The 20,570-nt window shown below is 40.4% G+C and overlaps 1 protein-coding gene across 9 annotated transcripts in view; it reads left to right on the forward strand.

Moving 5' to 3' along the window:
* The window catches only part of diaph2 (diaphanous-related formin 2), a 323,477-nt gene that overhangs the window by 217,847 nt on the left and 85,060 nt on the right, over positions 1-20,570 (forward strand). For all 9 annotated transcript variants that reach the window (XM_085903879.1, XM_085903888.1, XM_085903893.1 and 6 more), the window contains one exon: positions 10,609-10,732. In XM_085903879.1, coding sequence (XP_085760005.1) covers positions 10,609-10,732 — 124 coding nt within the window. The remainder of the gene's footprint in view (positions 1-10,608; positions 10,733-20,570) is intronic.

A 20,570-nucleotide genomic window follows, 5' to 3' on the forward strand; every position in this document is an offset into this window, starting at 1 on the left:
AGACTCGAGTTGCCATTCATAGGACTTACCTAATACTTAATACTTAACTTCAACTGACTTTTTTCATTCATTTCAACCTGGCAACCCAATTAGCGTCACTTGTTGGTATGACACAGCTATCTCAACAGCAACACCACTCCTAGTGGTGCCCAAGATTGAATTTGAATTAATGTACCATCTTGTCGATGGCATCAGCAAAAATAGCAAGACATGCATGGTTTGCACCTCGCCGAATGAAGACCGCAATGTCTTACTTCATTTGTCACCACAAAACCCACAAAGACAGGTACACTGATGTTCCAGTTTAGCTTGCAATACCAATACCAGTTTTGGATCAGTAAAAACATTTGAGTACAGCTAAGTAACATAACTAGGGCTAGAGTGGTTTGTGAAAACTGCCCAGACTTTTTGTTTTGACTCTAACCTTAACCCGATTCAGTTTACCTGTGGGTTCACCGGCACCTCCCTTTCCCCATTTAATAACAAGGGGAATGTAATTACTCGCAGTCAGTTGTGAGGAGAAAACATTTTGTTGAGACGTTTTTTGACTCAATATTATCATTGTGATGAAAGCTGGTAAAAAGGTTTGGTGAAACGAGAGTGTATCCTTAACCAAAAGTTGGAATTCCATACCCTCAAGAAGCACTGTAGCTAGTGAAAACGCATAACGGTCTCCACATCCACTTAACTAATTTCCAATAACAATTCTGCCTTGTTGCCAAAATATTAACGCTACTTTGAAGGTAGAGATCTTTTTTTTTTTTTGGGGGGGGGGTGCTACATTGGAGACTAATACTAGGCCTATGATGCCAGAGACGGCCGAGCCTCGAGCTGTTGAATCTTACAATCGCCCTTTTGGCTGCAAGCAAAAAGCACCCCTTTCTAAATAGACTCCTTTGGGCTACATGATTACTGCACCTCCCTGCATTTTTTCTCTTTCCGTGTTCTCTCTTAAATCCTCTGGCCTGTAGAACCTGAACAAATGATCTCATTGTTTCAATTGCCTTCTTTGTGTCCAAATGGTTTAATTAGCCTCAATTTGTGATTTTAGTTTTACCCTTCTTAACTCAACATTCGCTTTGTCTCATCACTACTTGACTGGGCACTTGGCCGTGTGTGTGTGTGTGTGTGTGTGTGTGCGCGCGCGTGTGTGCGTGTGCGTGTGTGTGTGCGTGTGTGCGTGTGTGCGTGCGTGTTTCTACCCCTGTGAAGGGATATGAATTTTTTAGGTACTCACATGTAGGTCGAGACATAACAACAAGCAGAAGTAGAACAGGTACTGACTCTCAGCTCAACAAACGTGTTACCGTATTTTCCGCACTATTAGGCTCACTTAAAAACTTAAAATCTACTCAAAAAAACACAGTGCACCTTATAATGCAAAGTGCCTTATATATAGATCAATTGATTAATTTGTTGATCCATACTGGTTGTACACAGCGCTCTGCCAAAATGTTTCAGTACGTTTTAGTACGACTAGTAAATTACAAGGTTGCATCGCTTCCCAGCATTACGGCAACCTATAGGCTAGAGTCCATCCCATTCTTAATTGACATACAGGTGAGCCTATCACAGTGAAGCAGCCCCCCTCACCACAGCACATAACGCAATCCCATCATCAAAGCTAAGAAGCTAATCAATGCATTACGCATCACCGCACGCACTCGCTTCTTTCTTTGAAACTAAATAAAGTTTATGACCAGCAAAAATAAGTGGGGTTGCTGGACCAAGAAGCCAAACCAAATCACTTTAATCCCATTGCTTGATTGACACACGGGTAAACCTAGACAAGCACAGTGAACTGCAGCAAGCTTGGCTACGCATACAGTAAACCGCCCCACCCCCCTTCACAGTAGCACATATACAGCCAAGAAGCTGATCAATGCATTATGCATCACCACACGCACTCGCTTCTTTCTTTTAAACTAAATAAAGTTTATGACCAGCAAAAATGAGTGGGGTTGCTGGACCAAGTAAGAAGCCAAACCGAGTCACTTTAATCCCATCGCTTGATTGATATACAGGTAAGCGAAAGAAGCACAGTGACCCCCCCACACACACACACACACAAAATAAATAGATTTTGGCTAGCACACATCACTTGCAACAATATGATGGCATCTGAAGATGAATATGATACACTGTATTTACACTGACTGTTGAGTGGTCGCTAAGGCTGTAGGTATAGCATTAAGCTATATATATATAGCTTGTATAGCTATAAGGGTATAGATGATGGCATAACATACCATGGCAACATTTAGATTGAAGACTCACCTTTGACTAAATAATTCAAAACAGATTCTGGCTGCTGCTGCCAAATGCCTTGTATCCCATTTTGCCTCTTCCACTCAGTGAGCCCATTGCATTGAACTGACCCCCCTCCCCCATGAACCACATCTGAACCAACCTAATTCATTTCATCAGCACAAACGAAAGAAGCGGTGCGACGGACCAACTGAAAGATGTCTCTTCATCAGTTCTGCGGCTGTACATAAAGCTTATCAAAGAGCATTGGGATGTTTGCATTCTGCGAATGCATCATTTCCATCTAAGTCATGACAATAATCATAAATGGCCATCACAGAAGTGGGTATGATTTTCTGCGTTTACAGAGATTGATTTTGAAAATGCTTTGACGGATGGTGTAAATCAAAGACAGTGATGGTGGGATGACATTTCTCACTGTTGGACTACTGGAGTTTTGGGTTGCGAGATCTTATGGTGAGCGCTTGAGGCGTAGGATGGTCTCTCAGCACAAGAGTGTTGACATAAGTATACTATAACCTTAGTTGTGTATTAACTCAAGATGTAGAAAAACTGGCTGACTTATACAGTACTGATGTGGTGTCAAGGAAACAAGCTTCTTTAAGTGCACAATATACTGTTTGCTGCTATGCCCCAAAACAACCAGAAGAGATTGTATGGAATTATAATTGCCACATATAAATGTTGTATCTTTGTCTACCTTTACTTATTGTGATGGCAAGGAATATATTGGCAAATTTGTTTGATTTAGCTGAACTCAACCTTTTCACTTCTCATGACGGATAAACAAAGAAATTATAAGAAATTAATGTGGAGACGAAAGTGTGTCAAAAGGTTCTGTTTGTCGTGCTCCTGCAGTCAGGCAGTAGCAATGTCTCTCATAGAGGGAGCTCTTGTGCCATGAATGGATCAGAGTGAGGGGCAAGGGGAGGGGAAAGCAAACAAACAAGACAATAAACACTCACGTGGGAGAGGTGCGTACTGAGCAAGATGTGATGATTATTATATAAATAAGGATGACAAAACCATAGAATCAAAGCACATATAGAATGATTTAATTACAGTAACTCTGTCAAATGACCTTGACATTGACTTTGTTAAATACATCACTTTATCGCTGAGATTCCTTAGATGTCTCTTGAAGCTAGCCCTGTTTTTTTTCCCCATTTGAATCAAACTAAGGTAATTGCTTGACCTCCACTACAGCAAATCCAGCCTTATTTGGAAATTGACCAAACATTGTGCAAATGTTCGACATGTATCATTCAAGTTCATGCTGTCTACATGTATAAAATTCACATGCATGCACATTGCACTCAAATTTGAGTACATCTGTAGGCTTGTGTTGAGTCTCTAAGTATTGAGCACAGTCAGATTCACCACTACCCGCCGTAGCATCCTCATTATCGTCATATATTTCACTGTAATGTTTATTATCCAGTCAAGTAAATACATGATATATGGGCGTCAGACACTTCTGGAAGATGGCAAACACCAATCCAGGAAGCCCCTGTTGTCTTTACACTGCAGCCTTAAAATGCCTCAAAAGGGGATTAATCTTCCTAGCATATAGATTGATTACTGCAAGTGGACTCTTCATTGAGAGACACAATTGTTGTGAATTAACCACAATCTTTTTTGGGTTTGTTGATTGAGTGAATCTGAATCTACTTGCATGTTTTGCGCGAGGTTTTACACCCAATTTAATAAGACGATAAAATTAAAGTCTTATAACTATTGGATATATATTACCTATCTGCAACATGGCAAAACATTATTAATATACTGAAATATAAAATACATGTGTACCAGAAATCCCTTTTCCAAATTCTCACCATTTTCCTTCTTTTTTCTTAATTCTACAAAATGAAATATACTAGCTATCCCCGGTTTGTTGTCTTCACCATGCCGTCTTTCATCTTTTAGTCATTTCATACTTTGGCTTATCAAACATTATCATAATCTGTTATATAATTCATGTCATTGTCACCATGTATTGTCTTTGTCCACACCATTCAAATCCAAGTTGTCTTAATAAGAAGCTCAATTTTTGTTTCAATGAGCTACCTGAGAAGGAATTGAAGATGATGTGGGAGTCAGACAGTAGGAGAGCCGAGCAGAGAGAAAAGGATAAACACAAGTCATTGTGCTCCCCTTTCAGCTGGAATCAAAGATGCTCCGTCTGCACGTGTAAAATTGATACTGTTGCCGTGACAAGGCAGCTCTATTGTTCCCTCTGATTACTTGGTATCATGTGACGTTCAAAACAGCAGATGTGAAGGTGGCAAATGAGGAGGTTTAAAGACCAGTGCTAACAAAAGACGATCGAAGCAACCTCCGAGCGCATACTTAGCATTAAAAACGATTTGGTTGTCATCACAAAGAGCAAATTTTACCATAGCAGGTCTAATTGTAAATAATAAAATGCTAAAATACTCAACATTGTCACACACAATTAGGGAATAATACAACCACACAATTCTAGATCATAGACAGTGTCTCACTGGTTGTTTTTAACCTGGACACCAGCCACACAGTGGTAAATAATCATAATTCCCCATCATTTGTCACTTGTCATTGTACTAATTGCATTGGCAATCCTTTTTACTTCTGCTCCAGTTCCTGTTTTAATTTGCATTTACCTTAATCCTTTCTGTAGGAAAAAACGTTCAAATAATGAGTTTACCCCTCTCCACAGTAAAAACATAAGGCTCTAATGGCATATGGTAAGCTGCATTTATAACATAACAGGAGCATTTTAAATACATAAACAAATGAGCAGATGCAATTACCAAAAACATAAAAAAATAGGTATACAAAATATTATACATAAATAAATGAGCAGATATAATTACTCAAATAATGCATGTATAAAAAAACAATTTACATTTATTTATCTTTATCAAAACAATTGTTTCAGTTTTTACGTGAAAAAGACCTCCAGTATTGTCCTGGGCACACTGTAATAAGTTGTTTTAAAAAATACTCTTTGGATAAAAAAAAAAAAAAAAATATGAGCAAAAGTATCACTGTCCCTAAAAAAATTGGAAAAAGAAAAATTACACCTCAGAGCTTTACAATGAAGGTCATGTCTGTGAGACATTATTGGTTTTGGCAGCCACCGCAGCTCCAAGCCAGCGCCCGATCTCTGGAGGAACTACAAATGGAGTCAATTACAATATATTTGGATGTATGGGAAAGTTTCGACATTGACCTGGGGGTGATGATGACTATTCCCTGGGAAGTCTTTGCCCTCTACAAGCAAGAAACCCACAACTTCATTGGGTTCTACATTACTTGTTCGTGCACTTTCTAGAACATTCCACCTTGTAAGGACACATTTGTGAAGACCGGAAATGTGATTGGCACAATAAAGAACTGGTTGAGTGCAGGATTAAAATTATTAGTTATTATTATTATTATTAGTCCCTGACATTAAAAAAAAGGTTAAACTACTACACTGTACTACATGGCTCAGTGCCTTAGAGCTGTTTTATTAGCAACTTAAAGTGATGGCCCACTGTACACAATACAAAGGCTCTCACTTTTATAGAAAAGCACGGATGTGAAAAGTATTTCTGTGGATAAAATACACTCAGCCTCTGACATCCATAAATAGCAGGGTCAATCTAAGTAGAAGTCAAGTAAAGGTAGGGTGTTTGTTGCACATTGTAACATCTAAGGAGACGAAGAACACAACATTTAAATAATTTATTTTGATAAGATAAACCAATGAAAATTATTTTACAATTATTTTTTACTCATGCATTTTTGGGCAATTGCATCTGCTCAAGCTGTTTAACTTGGCTTGAACTGTTGTGTAAATACACACGTGTGAACACTATATCATTTAATTGGGTATACTCTTTTTTCCTGATGTAAAAAAATCTGTTTTATTTCCTCCCATTGGGGCAACGGTTCACTGTCCCACGGTGTAGAACCAACAGATTTAAAAAAGGCCATGGTTCCAAATGCCAACCGTTTTATAAATGCACATGTGTGACGCTCTGTTGTAAACAAATTGCCCCAAGGGGACAATAAAGTACCCTTCAATCTTGAACTTAAAAGGGAAAGCAGCTCTTGTATGTACGCATGTGGCTCGTCTTTCAAAACCTACGAAGATTTTTAGAAATGTGCTCTGCGGCTCAATAAAAGACATTGTCAGATCTAGCTGACAGCAGTCATTATTATAATTTTACTCATCTCAGAAATCGTCTTCTGCCTGGAAAGACAGCGTATACATACATCACCTTACTCCCCCAACACACATACACACACAGACTGTGTTCTTCCTCTGATCCCTTTCAAATGTGCATTCAGAAGATTCAGAAGAAGAACAGTGTAGCAATTTTTTGTCTCTAGAAAATAGCTGTGATATTTTTGTCGTAATTTTAGTTATGATATTCAAAAAGGATACACACTACACTCTGCAAGATTAATCTTGCACCAAAGGCTAGAAATCTAAAACTACAATACGGTATTTCCCACAAAAAATACCTGACCTTAAAAATGTTATTGTTATTATTATTGTCATTCCCACAAAAAAGTGACCTTAAAACGTTTTAATTTTTATTATTATTATTAGTAGTAGTATCACTATTATTAATCATTCTGCAGTACCTCAGCCAAGTAATTGGCTCATATCTAGATTACGCACCTTGATAGCCTCCTTTACATTAGCTGTTAAAGCAGTCTTTTGTGTATGAGCATAAACATAAAATTGAGTTGAATTTGGAGCTGGCAATGTCTGGCTTTATGGTATGATGGTATAAAAGCATTATTCGGGTCAAAATGGGCAGCAGGGTGCGGTGCGTATGTGGAATGGAATCAGGGAATGCCATCAGTGTGAAGTTTCACACTTTATCCCTACCTGCTGTCTTGAAATAAAGACCTAACATTGACACTCATGAAATTGTCTGATTACCTGACTGCATCAATGACTACATTTACATGCAGTCAATAACCCTTTTGAACCCCGGATATTGACAGTACAGTCTTTTGATTTTTAAAGCACATGTAAGGCCTACAAATACACACAATTTGCCCATATTCAGGTTTTTAAAAACATGTATAAGACCCCTGTGTTACCCCTTTTTTAACCCAAATATTAGGTTATTTAAACTCCCATCGGATTCTCTCCTTCGTAAGTGGATATTGATTTGTGTTCTGCTCATGCTCTTGGTCTATCCACATGGACTCTTGGCCTTTGTAGTACAGGGAATACTTGATTGCCTGGAATCCTCACCGTAGCAAGGCTAACTTCAATAAAAAGTTTCCTTGTGGCTTTTGTCTCTACAGCAAAATACGACTCAGTGTGTATATTGACACACGTGTGCGTATAAGTCAGTTCATCTGACGGGCAACTCGCTGGAAATAAAAAAAACAAAGGTAAACAATCATGGCAGAGATAACTGACATGGTACAAAAGTTAATTTTTAGAGCAAGGACAAAACCGTGGATGCTTTATTGCTGTGGTGAGTGACATGAACATAATGTGTTTTAGTGAAGTAGAACCAAGCGGAAAATATTTCTATTTGTGTCACAACGTCTATGCATCGTCGTTTGAGTTGAGTTCTTTTGATGTGGGTGTAACGCTGTCATCTAAATGATTCTGAAATCGAATATCTGACCTTAACCCGACTTTAGAACATAGAGGCACGCACAGATCGGTTTGTTCCATATGTTTACGGTGTTTCATTTAGCAAACATTTATCAGATAGGCCACATGACCCACATGTTTGTTCAATTCGACAGCCCAACCCACAACAAACACTCATCCCGCCCGCCCAGCACAACCCAATATTTTTTCACAGAAACAAGGTATCAGAGTCCTGTTGACAATCTAAATCACTGGTTAATGTCTTGTGGCCATAACCATTTTTGTCTGCACGCCAAAAATCCAGTTTTATGTAGTCTTGGGAATTTCCATACAGGCAATGGTAATAAAATAAAAAAATAAAAATCATTGTCCTGCAAATTTTACGGTTTCTCCCTTCACCCTTTCTGCATGTTGTTTTCTATATATCCTGTCCTGATAAGTACTGGTAGTTTTTGTTAGTATAATTCCTTTAAAATCTCAAGGTTGCTTTTTGGGAGTCCGGGAGGGGGTCGGATCAAGAACGTTTAATATAAGTACAATAATGTATGGACTATAAGATGCACCTGAATAGAAGACGGACCAGCTAAAATTAGAATCCTGTTTTGTTCATACATAAACCACACCGGACTGTAAGCCGCAGGTGTTTTAAAATAAATGTCCTAATTTCTATTACCTGTATCACAAAAACAAATACATTTACAATATCATAAAAATAATGAAAAAACCATAGTTAAGCAACACTGAACTATAAACCGCACGAGTCGAAGTTTGTGCAAAAAGTAGCGGTTTATCGTCCCAAAAATACAGTACGTTTAGTATATTCCGTGGCAACTATAGAAAATAAAAAGAAACTAGTTCCAAACAGTAGTTGATAAATAGACTGTTAACAGTCGTGCAATCCTGTAGCGACAGTGTAATGAGAACACAACAGTTAAAGTACACTGTACTCTTTTCTACCAGCAAATATCACCTCAGGTAATATGACAGTGTTCTGTAACTTCCATGTCACTGTATACTTGCAACCAGCCAGCCAGCCGCCTTGTCTAGTAACGCAGGCAACCTCATCTTTTTTCTTCATTAAATTGCTACCGTGCCACTCAACCCATCACAGTGTTGCTGTTACCATGTACTTGTACATTACCACATGCCTGTGTGTTAAATCTGTCCTCAAATGAGCGTCCACTCGAGATAGCGCCAGCGTTTGTGCTGAAAGCTGGGCTACTGGTGTGCATGTGAGCCACAATACTGTCATTCAATTTTATTGTGGGAAGATGAGAACAAGAGTGCATCCAAGCTGCGGAATTGATGTACAGCGGAACAAGGTTGACCCTTGTGTGACTGAGGCCATCGTGCTTGTCAGCCCGTCTTATTTCTCCTCTCCCACTTCAATTACAGTGGAGTGGGTGGGCTAACCTTGCAGATGCTCGGGGTTCGGTGAGGTTAAGTAACATAACTTATCGAGGAAGCTGCCATAACGGCGCTCAGTTATGCTGATAGGTTCCAACCTACAGAAAACAACCGTGTTGTCATTGCAAAACACGAAGATTAGATTGAAATAAAACATTTTATGGTATGGAATTTATTAGAGATACAGTTGTGTGATTAGACAATGTATATAGTTATCTTCTTTATAACAAAGTACAGATGGAAATATACAAACAAATACACATCTGCATTTGCTGAAATTGTGGTATTTATTCAGTAAACTGAAAGAGTTTTAGTCATTTATTGAAAGTAACTGATTCATTAGAGAGGTTGCCTGTAAAAATAAAACACATGGATTATTATTTTCCCAAATACTACATAATGTACAGTATGTATACTTAATTATATTGATGTTAGAGGTTTTTACCATCATTTAAATGTATAATAACATATTATTTTCCTCCTCCATATTTTGTGGCAATTACCAGACCATACATAACATTTATCGTGATTGTATAAGGAGAGATTCAAATTGTGGCTGCATTGTTGTATATGTTTTGTTTGGGGGTTTTCTTGTGTTTTTCGGAAGGGGTGTTATGATCTTAGGCATTCATTTTTTTTCATTTGGGTCGCACATCACTACTGCATTAATGATGATGATTGTTAGGAGACTAAATTGCTATAATTAGGTGTTTTACACCTACACCTGTGATGTCCAGTAAAAAGCAATTGTCAAAAGCAATTATGATTATCATTACCAAAATCCAAATTGATTATCCTTTCTCTCAAACAACAATGTGGACTACACCATCGATTCAGGTGTACCAACAAGGCGTATGAAAATTATTTATAGCTCCAGCTCAATTTAATTTGATTTAGATTAAAGCAACAGTTTTACTCGCACTGTATTGCACCGTTTTCAAGTTGTGCTCCTTTTTCAATTCCTTCCCGGAAGTGTGTACCAGAGCGTGCGTGTGTGCGTGTGTCGATGAGCCTAAGCCCTTTAACATCAACCTAACCACATCTGTGCATTCATGCTCGTGTCCTATCTGATCCCTTAAGACCCGCTGTTTGAAGTGTCTGCTTGAAAAGGCGAATCTGAATACTGTGAAATCCGCAGCAGCGGCAAACAGTGATTACAGACTGATTAATGAGCCACACTACACACAAACGTGCGCACACTAATACTGTACGTGGTGCTTATCCAGAACTTGGCCTGAAATGTATAACGCAGAAGTCACAACATCATGTATATTTCCACTTCCAGTACTGGAAACGTTAATTTATGTATGATGTTTTAATGTTTCTCTCCACAGTCTCTGCTGAAATCCTCAAAAACAGTCTGGTCACCATGGAGCGTCACATCGTGAGGCTGGAGAACGACATTGAAAACTTTCCCAAAAGTGACGACACGCAAGATAAGTTTGTGGAAAAAATGTCCATATCCTTTTTTTCCCGTTGCCTTTGGAGTTTGTATACATCTACGGCGTGTGGAATATGAGGTTATGCTATGCATTGGCGCGGCGAAGGCATGCTGTGTTTGCGTCCTCGCCGGTAAGCACTTAAAGTCACTTGGTGTGATAGGTGGTACCCGGGGGACAGTAAGAGAATGAATCTGGCTGCCTTGCTGTGAGATGTTGATCGGATCGCCCTCCTCACTTGTTCCCTGGTTCCCTCGAGTGAAATCATGCCCGCGGCTATTTTTACTGCAGTCTGCCACGTCTGGCTGTGCCCCCGGGGACTCTTTAATGGTGGCTCCAGACCCTCACACAAACTTATCTATCACCTCTCACTGATTTCATCTTCTGACCCGGCTGCGGCTGCATGACTGGCTTCTCTCATGGTATCTGTCCTCTTTCAATATGTCCACCACAATAGAATTAGCCTTGCCTTCAATAAGCTGAAGTTTCTGTTTTAGGTCATTAAAAATGCAGTGCTTCACTGTGCTGACATTCATGCAGCAAGCTTAGAATGTGTGAATTTTAGTTGCCTGTCTTCATGTTCTCTGTGATTGACTAGCGACCAATCGAGGGTGTCAAGTGGGAAAACATGTCAGCTCACTTTGGAAATAAGAGGGAGGAAATTGAAAAGTGGGTGATGAATGAATATATGGAGTGTGTAGCGATCATCATGTGTTTGTGTGTGGGTGTGCGTGCGTGCGTATGTGAATATGTGTGTGTTTGTAATTAAAAGCACTCAGAAAACGAGCTGCCTTGTCCCTGGTGGCATTCTGGGAGGGGTGCGGCAGGCAGGAAGGAAAGCTTCCCTGCACCCTTGATGTTGGTATTGATTCTGTGGCTCTCCTAGGAGAACCGGAGGTTTGATTGAGAGGAACCCGAGAAGTGTAGATGTACTGCAGCACGGCTGTCCCTCACTGTCTGGAGTTCCTCCCCGGAGAGTAATGGCGAGAGGTTGTCTGGTCGTGACCTAAAAGAGTCCATCCACTTCCCAACCTTTGGTGGCTGACTTTTTCTGTGATTGTGAAAAGAAAAGAGGTTTTCCTTTCAAATGTTGGCCAATTTACAAATAGTTTGTCTTCAGAGCTATTGGATTGTAATTTAATTGCAGCCTTTATTGTGGCTTTTAATTGCAATCCTGACAAATTGCCATGCAAGACAGAAGTCAACAGAAAGTGCATGCCTGTTCTCTCACTTACCTCCCAGGAGTGCGTCATTTACATATTATCTATCACATGTGTGTAATAACAACATAAAAGCATGCATGCAATTATCACTTGCGCTGTAACAAATCTGTGTTGTTTTTTTGGGCTGAATGTTTGTTGAATTTTGCCTTTTATGCTACTGGGGGAAAACAGGTTTATTCTCCCTTCTAATTAGTCAGTATGCTAGCGTTTCTGTTGAGACTGTCACTTAAGACAATAACTTGCTTCAGTCTGTTGGGGAATGATGTGGCAGAGATTGCTTCCACTGATCTAACAAAGCAGTCTTGTGAGGTTTTGTTAAGGTTAACGTGAAGACATTTGTGTTCACACAGAAGTACACGTTCAAAGTCAAGGATTTTGCAGTACTGAGGAATTGTGGGAAAGAAAATGCCACACGGTAATACATTGTCGTGCCGACCTACAATGTTACAGTCCAATTTCAAAAGATGTCATCCAATATACAATTGTGTGTCTGTTAGAAGTTAACTTTAACCTACCAAATCTGAACATAGTAGTGATGTATGTATCCTGTTGAAATATAAAAAAGGGTAGAGTGGGAAAAAATGGATCAAACTGAGATCAGTGGAAGCACTTCATTCAGCTTTAGTGATATATTTTACTCTTTCCATTACCGTAATGTATGCAAATGACTGAATGGGCTGTTTATTCAGCAGTTTAGTGATCTCGATCAGCGAGAAAAAAAGGGAGCCCACAAAGGCTGTGGAGTTGAGGCACGAGTCCCTGTAGAGCCCTATTTCATCGGGGAGGCTGCAATGACGAGGAGCAATGGTGGCTAAGAAGAGGACTCTCTGGACTAGAATATTAATGCTATTTGTCGTGGCTCCATAGGCATGATGATGAGAGGGTCAACCGTGCCTTGATACATTCAAGGACATGTCTGATACGTCTTCAATGGCGAGACTGAATGCGCTCAATCGGCCTCCCACTATTCTGTTTAACATCTTATTTCCCACAGGGCCAGTGTACCAACACACCATTCACACCAGTCACCACATATTGGGTGGCAAAGAGCTGTCTTCAGGGTCCCGTTTTATGAACATAATGTTATACTGGATTCAGAAAAGGGACTCTGCATTTATTTATTTATTTATTTATTTATTTTTTTATTTATTGTCCTGAACTATGGAACTAAACTGTTTATGGTAGCTATGCTTCACGTTGTGGACACACAGTGCACATTGACATAAGAATTTGGAATTTACTAATGCCTTGGAACTTTAATATCTCTTCATGTCAGGATTCCCAGAATCATTTTTTTCCCCATTCAGCCTTATTTGCTCTGAGATGAAATAAGCATTAGGAAGAACACATTTCAATTAGAGTGACACTTTTATGACATGTGATATCCATTCATGCTGGGGTTGATATTTCAGTTCTGGTACACAGTACTACTTGCATATTCAACTAGCTCTGAATCAGGCTCATGTGCTTTAAAGTTGGACATATTCTAAGTGGGTGACCTCTGTGTGCGCCTGGCTTTTTCTTTTTGGCTTTTGATGGCTTATTCCTCAAAATTGGACTAGCCTCAAACAAAGAACAACTAACTCATACGTTAAACCCATTTTTCAGACTCGCATTTGAAGCAGTATGGCTAAAGTGTCACCATTTTTATTCAAGGTAAGGTAGAATGTACGTTTTTCTTGTAGAGCAAATGTTCTGCTTTGTGTCACAGTCGCACGCTTGTCTGCCATGCAATCTACTCAGAGCCACAGAAGCATCACCGCACCCTCTGGCCACATGACTGTATTCTGAGTTCACCAATGAGTGTCTTGTTAGGCTCTTGACATTGGGCCATATGTGACAGCTCCATTAGCCACAAATGGAAGCCTAATGATAGACCCCATAGCCTGTAGCACCCATGGGGTAGCGGGGAGTGTGGCGCTCGGGCTTAGTTAGTCCACAAGGGTTCGAGCCTGACGGTCACCCTTTGTTAGCAAGTCAACAACTGATCAAGCCTCCTCTCGCTCTTTCAGTCCAGGGGGTTCTTTGGGGATCTGCATGCACCCCTGTAGGCCATTATGCGTCACCCTCTGTATTGTGTGAGGTCAATACCAGTGTCACATGCAATTTCCCCAATGATGATGGATCAGAAACTACAGAAAGTCAAAACAATTCATCTTAAGATGCTCAGTGAACTGAAGTCTCTCTGTGTATTTTCTATGGACTTTTTCGGTTGGCCTCCAAATTCTACTACTTTTTTTCCTGGCTTTGATTTTGGATATCCCACCGCATAGTGTCTTTTGATGGTAGAGCAAAGCAGATGACTGTACGTGTCTTTATCAAGTAACCATGAATCTCATACACAGCTTGGTCTCTGCAGGCCAAGGGCTCTGATGATTATTTATGCTCCAGTCGGAGACCAAAAGGACCTACTGGCAGAAGAACCAATGTGCACCTCATTACTTCCCCAAAGGGTCTGGGCTTAGTGCGATGGTAATAGACAGAAGCCCAGCCACCCTCATTTGTCACAGGCTCCTGGGTTTGATGCAAAGCCCCCCTCGAGCACTTGTTGCTTAAGTCTAATCCTGCAGTAGACCGGGCGTGTCGCTCTGCTCAGTCGTCCCCACTCTCCGTCGTCATGGCTCATGATTTCGCTCTCATTTGATGTTTAAATGAAATCCCTGACTTAGTTGAATGGCAGGCCCATTGTTGGCACATTATTCCCTCCGAAGGCAAGTGAGAGAAGAACGTGACTGGAGTTATTTGTCTTGTAAATACGAGCCATTGAGGATTTTGACAGTCTTGGGTGGTGCACCAGAATGGCTTAAAGAGTGAATGACACTCGGATGTAAGATGTTTCTTAATAGCTATTCATATTGTTTCCAAAGATACTAGCACATCTGTTCAAATTCATTTTTTGTTTTGATAGAAAGATACCTTGAGAAGCAGAAAATGATAGCCCTCATTTAAGATAGAAAAACACAATTGCTTCAGTGACACTAGGCCCTAAGGGGAAAATAAAAAAGCAGTAATTGTTTTCTAACGCTGCTTTTTTCATGAAGAAAATAGAGATATCAGAGGCAGTATTCAAATGGTTTATTTAAAGAACCAGGATTCTTCTTCCCTAAATGAGATGAAAGGTGTTTGACCATCAAATTTCAGGTCCAGGGCAAATAATGTAACCTCAATAAAACCATCACAGGGCATTTAAGTGCTGTGCCCAGACAATTTGAATTGCAGATAAAAGAAGGTTATCCCAAAGATGGGGTTCAAGCTATGCAATGCGTATGGAATGAATGGTGGTTGACTATAGTCTGTTTTCGTGTGGCTCTAAATTTCCTTAACAGGTTCTCTCCATTGACTAGCCGCAGGGACGGCTGGGTCTCTGTGACTACGGCCCTCCCTCCTCCACCCAGCTCTAACACGCCAATGATAAAACCATCTTATCGACTGCTTTTGCACGCTTGGAAGCAATTAAGCGCTTCATTATGCAGATTAAGTCTACTAATTGCCTCACGTTTGCTAATTGATTACAAGATACTGCTATAAGCACGACACATGAGTCGCCTTCTTCGAAAGGAGCATCTTAAAGCGTGCCATTTATGAACAGATTAATGACAACAAATGACACAGTGAGCTGTTTCGCCAGCATGTCACTTTGCACGCAACTTGGCAGATTTTCCAGTGCAAGATAGAAAAGATGGAACAAGGTTGCTAATTAAAATGAATGTGTGGCAGTCCGAAAGACTAACAGTTACAAACAGCAATCTGATTGTAGTCAACAGAGGAATCTCCATTAATTGGCAAAATGAAAATCATCAATCACCCATACGGGGTGCAGCACAGACTGTATCTTGTCAGACTCACTCAGTGTGGGGGCTGCAGCATGATGTGCTTTTTCAATGTGAGTCTGAATCACATTGAAAAAGAACATTTGTTTTCTTCTCTCTTTCCCTACGCAACTTTGTTTTCCACCACATGAGCTTTCAGTTTGACAGTCTTTTTTTGGGGGGGATATTTTTTCCCCTCATTGTCACTATTTTCAGACTAAGGATTGGCTGGCATTCTGTGCCAGTCAAGGCTAGGATGCAATTGTCAGAAAGCATTGTTGAGTTTGAAGCCTTCCCAGGACATTGTGTGTTGACATGTGCCGAAAGGCTTGTTATTCCATAAGGCTGCGTTTCTTTCAATCAAAAGCACTGGCACTACACCTTGTTGATGTTGTTGTACTAATAAAACATGTCTCCTGTTGATTCAAATACTGACAGAGATCTTTGCAGTCTTAAGTGGGAGAATTTTGCTCTTTGTTCTGAAACAGTCAAATGACATGGTGTGAATGCAAGGCCACCGTATTGTAGAGCTTGTGATTTGAGTCAAACGTTGGTGTTCTCATAACATCTCAGTCTTTAAAGATTACATCATCGAAACCAGTCATTGGTCACTGTATCACGCTTGCAAACGTGCTGTTTGTATTAAGATAGCAATTGTCCGGTTTCAGTCACTGTGCTGTACTTTGATACCTTGGGAAGCGCTGGATTCCAAGATACCGGCCTTTTATCGGGACGGCTAATTGATTGATTTAGTTTTTTTCTGTTGGCAGTCATCCTCCAAACAGTTGTATGGACGTCTTTTGTTACTAGGAGAAATGCTTTTTTTATGGTGCCTTTGGAACATTGTTAATTACCTGAATGTTGTCAGTCGCTTAAATGTTGTATAGAGGCTGAGATCAACCAGAGTCGAATTCCCTGTTTGGCATGCACAAAATTGGTCAATAAAGCTGATTCTGATGAGCTGAGCTGAGCGACAGTATTAAGTGAAGAAGATTGACATAGACAAAGAGATAAAGAAAGTGGTTATGAGCATAAATGTCAAAGAATATTGTGAAACTGTGCTTTTTCGTGTTTTCAATTTGAAAACCACGTCACACAAAATGCAGGTGGGTGGAGCTGCCCTCATACAGTGGAAACACACACGTGTCTCTAAGCCATGTTGTTGCGGTGCAAAGAGGGTGATGTGCTAGACGCATCTCTTACCTGAGCCAGCAGCCGACCTTGAATTGACTTTCTGTGATCAAGATTTATACTTGATCCCTGAGCCTTTTGTCTTGATGCCTTGTAGAATTCCATCCCCGTCTAGGAACACTGTTTGAAAGTACAGAGACCATAGATCTCCTTCTCTGATGAACTCCTTTTCTTTTTACCACCCACAATTCTGGGCCATGACTTTCAAGGGCAGCTGTGTTCTTGGTTAGAAGTTATACAAAATATTGTGAGACGGATAGATTTTTTTTTTTACCTCTTCCCTCTGAACACTAACAACCTCACCCACGTGCACGTACCATTCCACAGCACATTTTGTAGTTGAGGTCTGAAATGTCCCAGTTTTCTGGAGGAGTCTATCAACATCCTTTTCAGTTTGTAGTCATTAAGACACATGATGTTGACAATAGGGAGAAAAAAAAAAAAAAAACTGCACCAACGTAGCGGAGGTGTGCCTGGTGGGAAAATGGCTTCATCATTGTGTTTAAGGTTATTTAGGAGACAGCATTGTACAAACGTGTATACATCAAATGGCTGGCAGGCAGTACAGAACAAGGCATTTTTCCACAGAAGTGATTAAAATGATTGAGGACAGGGGGTAAAGTCATTCATCTTTCAGCAAGGTGACGCGGGACATTCCGTATGGTGGACTTTTGTCGCCTGCGTACATGTAAGCGTCTGTGTGTGTGTGTGTGTGTTTGTGTGTGTGTGTGTGTGTGTGTGTGTATGTGTGTCAAATGTAGAATGCGAAGTGGTGAAAAAGGAATAGCACAGAGGCATATAGCCACAGGGGTCGGATGTGTTTTTTTTTGTAACTATCTGAACAGACAAGCAAATGTTTATTATCCACTCCATGTTTTGATTTGACCTTCGGGACAATTACCAACTCGTTTATGATGTTTGTTTTGCTTATACTTTTTTTTTTTCAACACCGTGCTATGAGTGGATGTAGAGCTACGGGTGGGACAAACATTCTGTCACATTCTAACGATACACAAGTGTAAAACAATGGCATTGTGGCTATCCATGTATGCACACAGACAATTTCAGCTTTTTCATATGATGTGAAGCACAGTATTCTAAAGATTGAGGTCATGTCCACAAAGGTGTTGTCTATTTTTAAAGTTATGTTTTCCAATGCTTTTTTCGGTCTTGTATCCACACATAACTTTGATTTTTGGTCTCAGAAACTAGCCAGGTCCAAAGCTTTCCCAAACATGGTAAAGTGTAAAAACGTTAGAGAAAATAACCACATTATTTCTAATATGACATAGGCAGGAAACTGTTATAGTGTGCAACAGTTTCCTGCTTTTAATGCTGCTGATTACTTTAATCATCCATTCGTCTTTGTTCTGTATTTTTATTCTGTCACTCACACACACACACACACACACACTGTCACTCACACACATTCATATGTGGGAATCGAACTCACGGTGTTGGCACACAAGACAAGCAAGTGCATCCCTACACCATCAGCCACTCCCTCTTTGTTCTGTATTGGTTGTCCTCATTAGCATCGTGGTGGTAAGTGGTAAGCTACACCACACAGCATAGTGACCGGAGAGTTAGCATGTCTGATTCACAGTTCTAGGCTTCTGGGTTTTACTCTCATGAGTGTTGAGGTTTCATGTTCTCTCCATGTTTGTGTGTGTTTTCTCCTCACACATTCCAAAAACATGCATGCAAGGTTCATTGAAGACTTTGAATTGTCCAGGTGTAAATGTGAGTGTGAATGGTTGTCTATACGTATGTACCCACCCACGGCCCTACCTCTCACCCAAAATCAGATGGTATAGACTCCACAGCTCTCATGACCCTATTGAGGACAAGCTCTATAGAAATTTGGTGGGTATTATTTCATACCTTAAAATTGTGACGTGTTTACCGGAAGCCAATTAGCATCGATTGCCTTGTAAAAGTATCTATTTGAAGGGTGTAACGGCATGCCCCACCCCCACCCCGTCATTCTCTCACCCTCCTTCCATCAGCTCGCCTTCCCATCAAGTGCTCTAATCTCCCGAATGCCATCCAGCCTCCCTGTTCATCCCCCTGGCTTCAGGATTGGTTTCACACAGTGATCCCCTCACTGACCAGACAGGCGACTGAACAATTAACCTCCAAGGCTGACCCGAAATATCTCAGACCTTCTCACTTCGCCGTTCTTATTGGTCTCTAATAGATTTCCAACAGGAGAAGAAAAAAAAAGCAGATTGAATTTCACCTGGCCAGCCCTTAGGCTCTTTGCAGAAACACTGTTTGGCTTGTTGGTATTCTTCCCTCGCTAAAGAGCAATACAATTGTGACGGCTCTACAGGATGTAGAGCGGGCTAGCCTGGTGAGTGCCATTGTGTTAATAATAGCAGTAGACACTGTGGCATTGGACCGATTGTTCTGCAGATTGCTTCTACATCTCCATCCTGGTAAAACCTTCTACTTCAGTTATGTTGCTAATAGAACAAAAGCACTCTGATGGAACCAATTTGACTTGAAACTGTATTCCTCGTTGGATTGATTAGTCCCTGTGGTATTTATTGTTACTTTAGCCTCCAATGCGGCATCTATCCAATTCTACCCATTCAAGCATTTTTCACTCACACCAATTCATTTATCAATGCCAGGATGCTTTTTGCTTCCTATATATTATGCTAATGTGAAGGAGTTTGCTTTGATTGTATTGATAGTTGAACACATGCATATTGTAGCCACTAAGGTAATGAATGACTCAAAACTCACCCAGTCCAACATATCCACTAATAGATCTCCGGGGAGGTATCATAATCTGTCAACAATATCTTCTTATCATACTACAAGTGAACTATGTGCAAAATAGGAGTTCACCATCCACAAATGAATACTAAGCCTCATACTGAGCTTTAAGCTTATTAGGCTTCATGGCAAACACAACGGTTTCAAGTATTGTCTGTGATGCAAGGCTGATGAGGGATGATCATGCGCTCTGATACTAGTTTGTTCCCAAACCCTGCCCAAAACAATGGATGATCTGCTTTTATTTTTCCTCAGGCACTAATTGCAATCACGGATCGGGATTACACACTGTGCCATGACGGTAAATACACTTTGTAATCTTTTGCTTCAAGTGCTTTTGTCATCACAAGAGGGAGCTTGTCGGGGGCCAAATGAATGTCTGACGTCTTTTCTCGGCGTAGATTCGAGATTAGTGGTAATGCTCATCCTGTCCATGAAGGTGATACACTTTGCAAAAGATGAGCCGCCCTTATCTCTTTCGCATTGCTGATCGTCCCTCACCCATCTATTACTGTGATTCCTTGTCGCTCTCTCATCTTGGCTGTCCAGGCGCTTATCTCCATCCCGTTCCCTCACAATGACGAAGCCCTAAAGACACTCAGTAACTTTTCCCCAGGATTCCAAAGGATGGCGATATTACAAGTGAGCAGATATACACATGGTCTGGCGTTTTTGGATTGACAGCCCCTTTATTGTCCTATCATAGCAAGTCCATCTATAAGCTAAAAAGACATTTATTGTTTTATATTCAATAGTGTGATTGTGCCTCTCAATTGATTAGACTATTGATTTTGGACGACACAACTTAATGAGGTGGTGATAGCTTACATTAAGGATCACATCAGTT

Source organism: Syngnathus leptorhynchus, chromosome 2 (genome assembly GCF_054491065.1).
Source record: "Syngnathus leptorhynchus isolate UIUO chromosome 2, UIUO_Slep, whole genome shotgun sequence".
Classification (NCBI taxonomy): Eukaryota; Metazoa; Chordata; class Actinopteri; order Syngnathiformes; family Syngnathidae; genus Syngnathus; species Syngnathus leptorhynchus.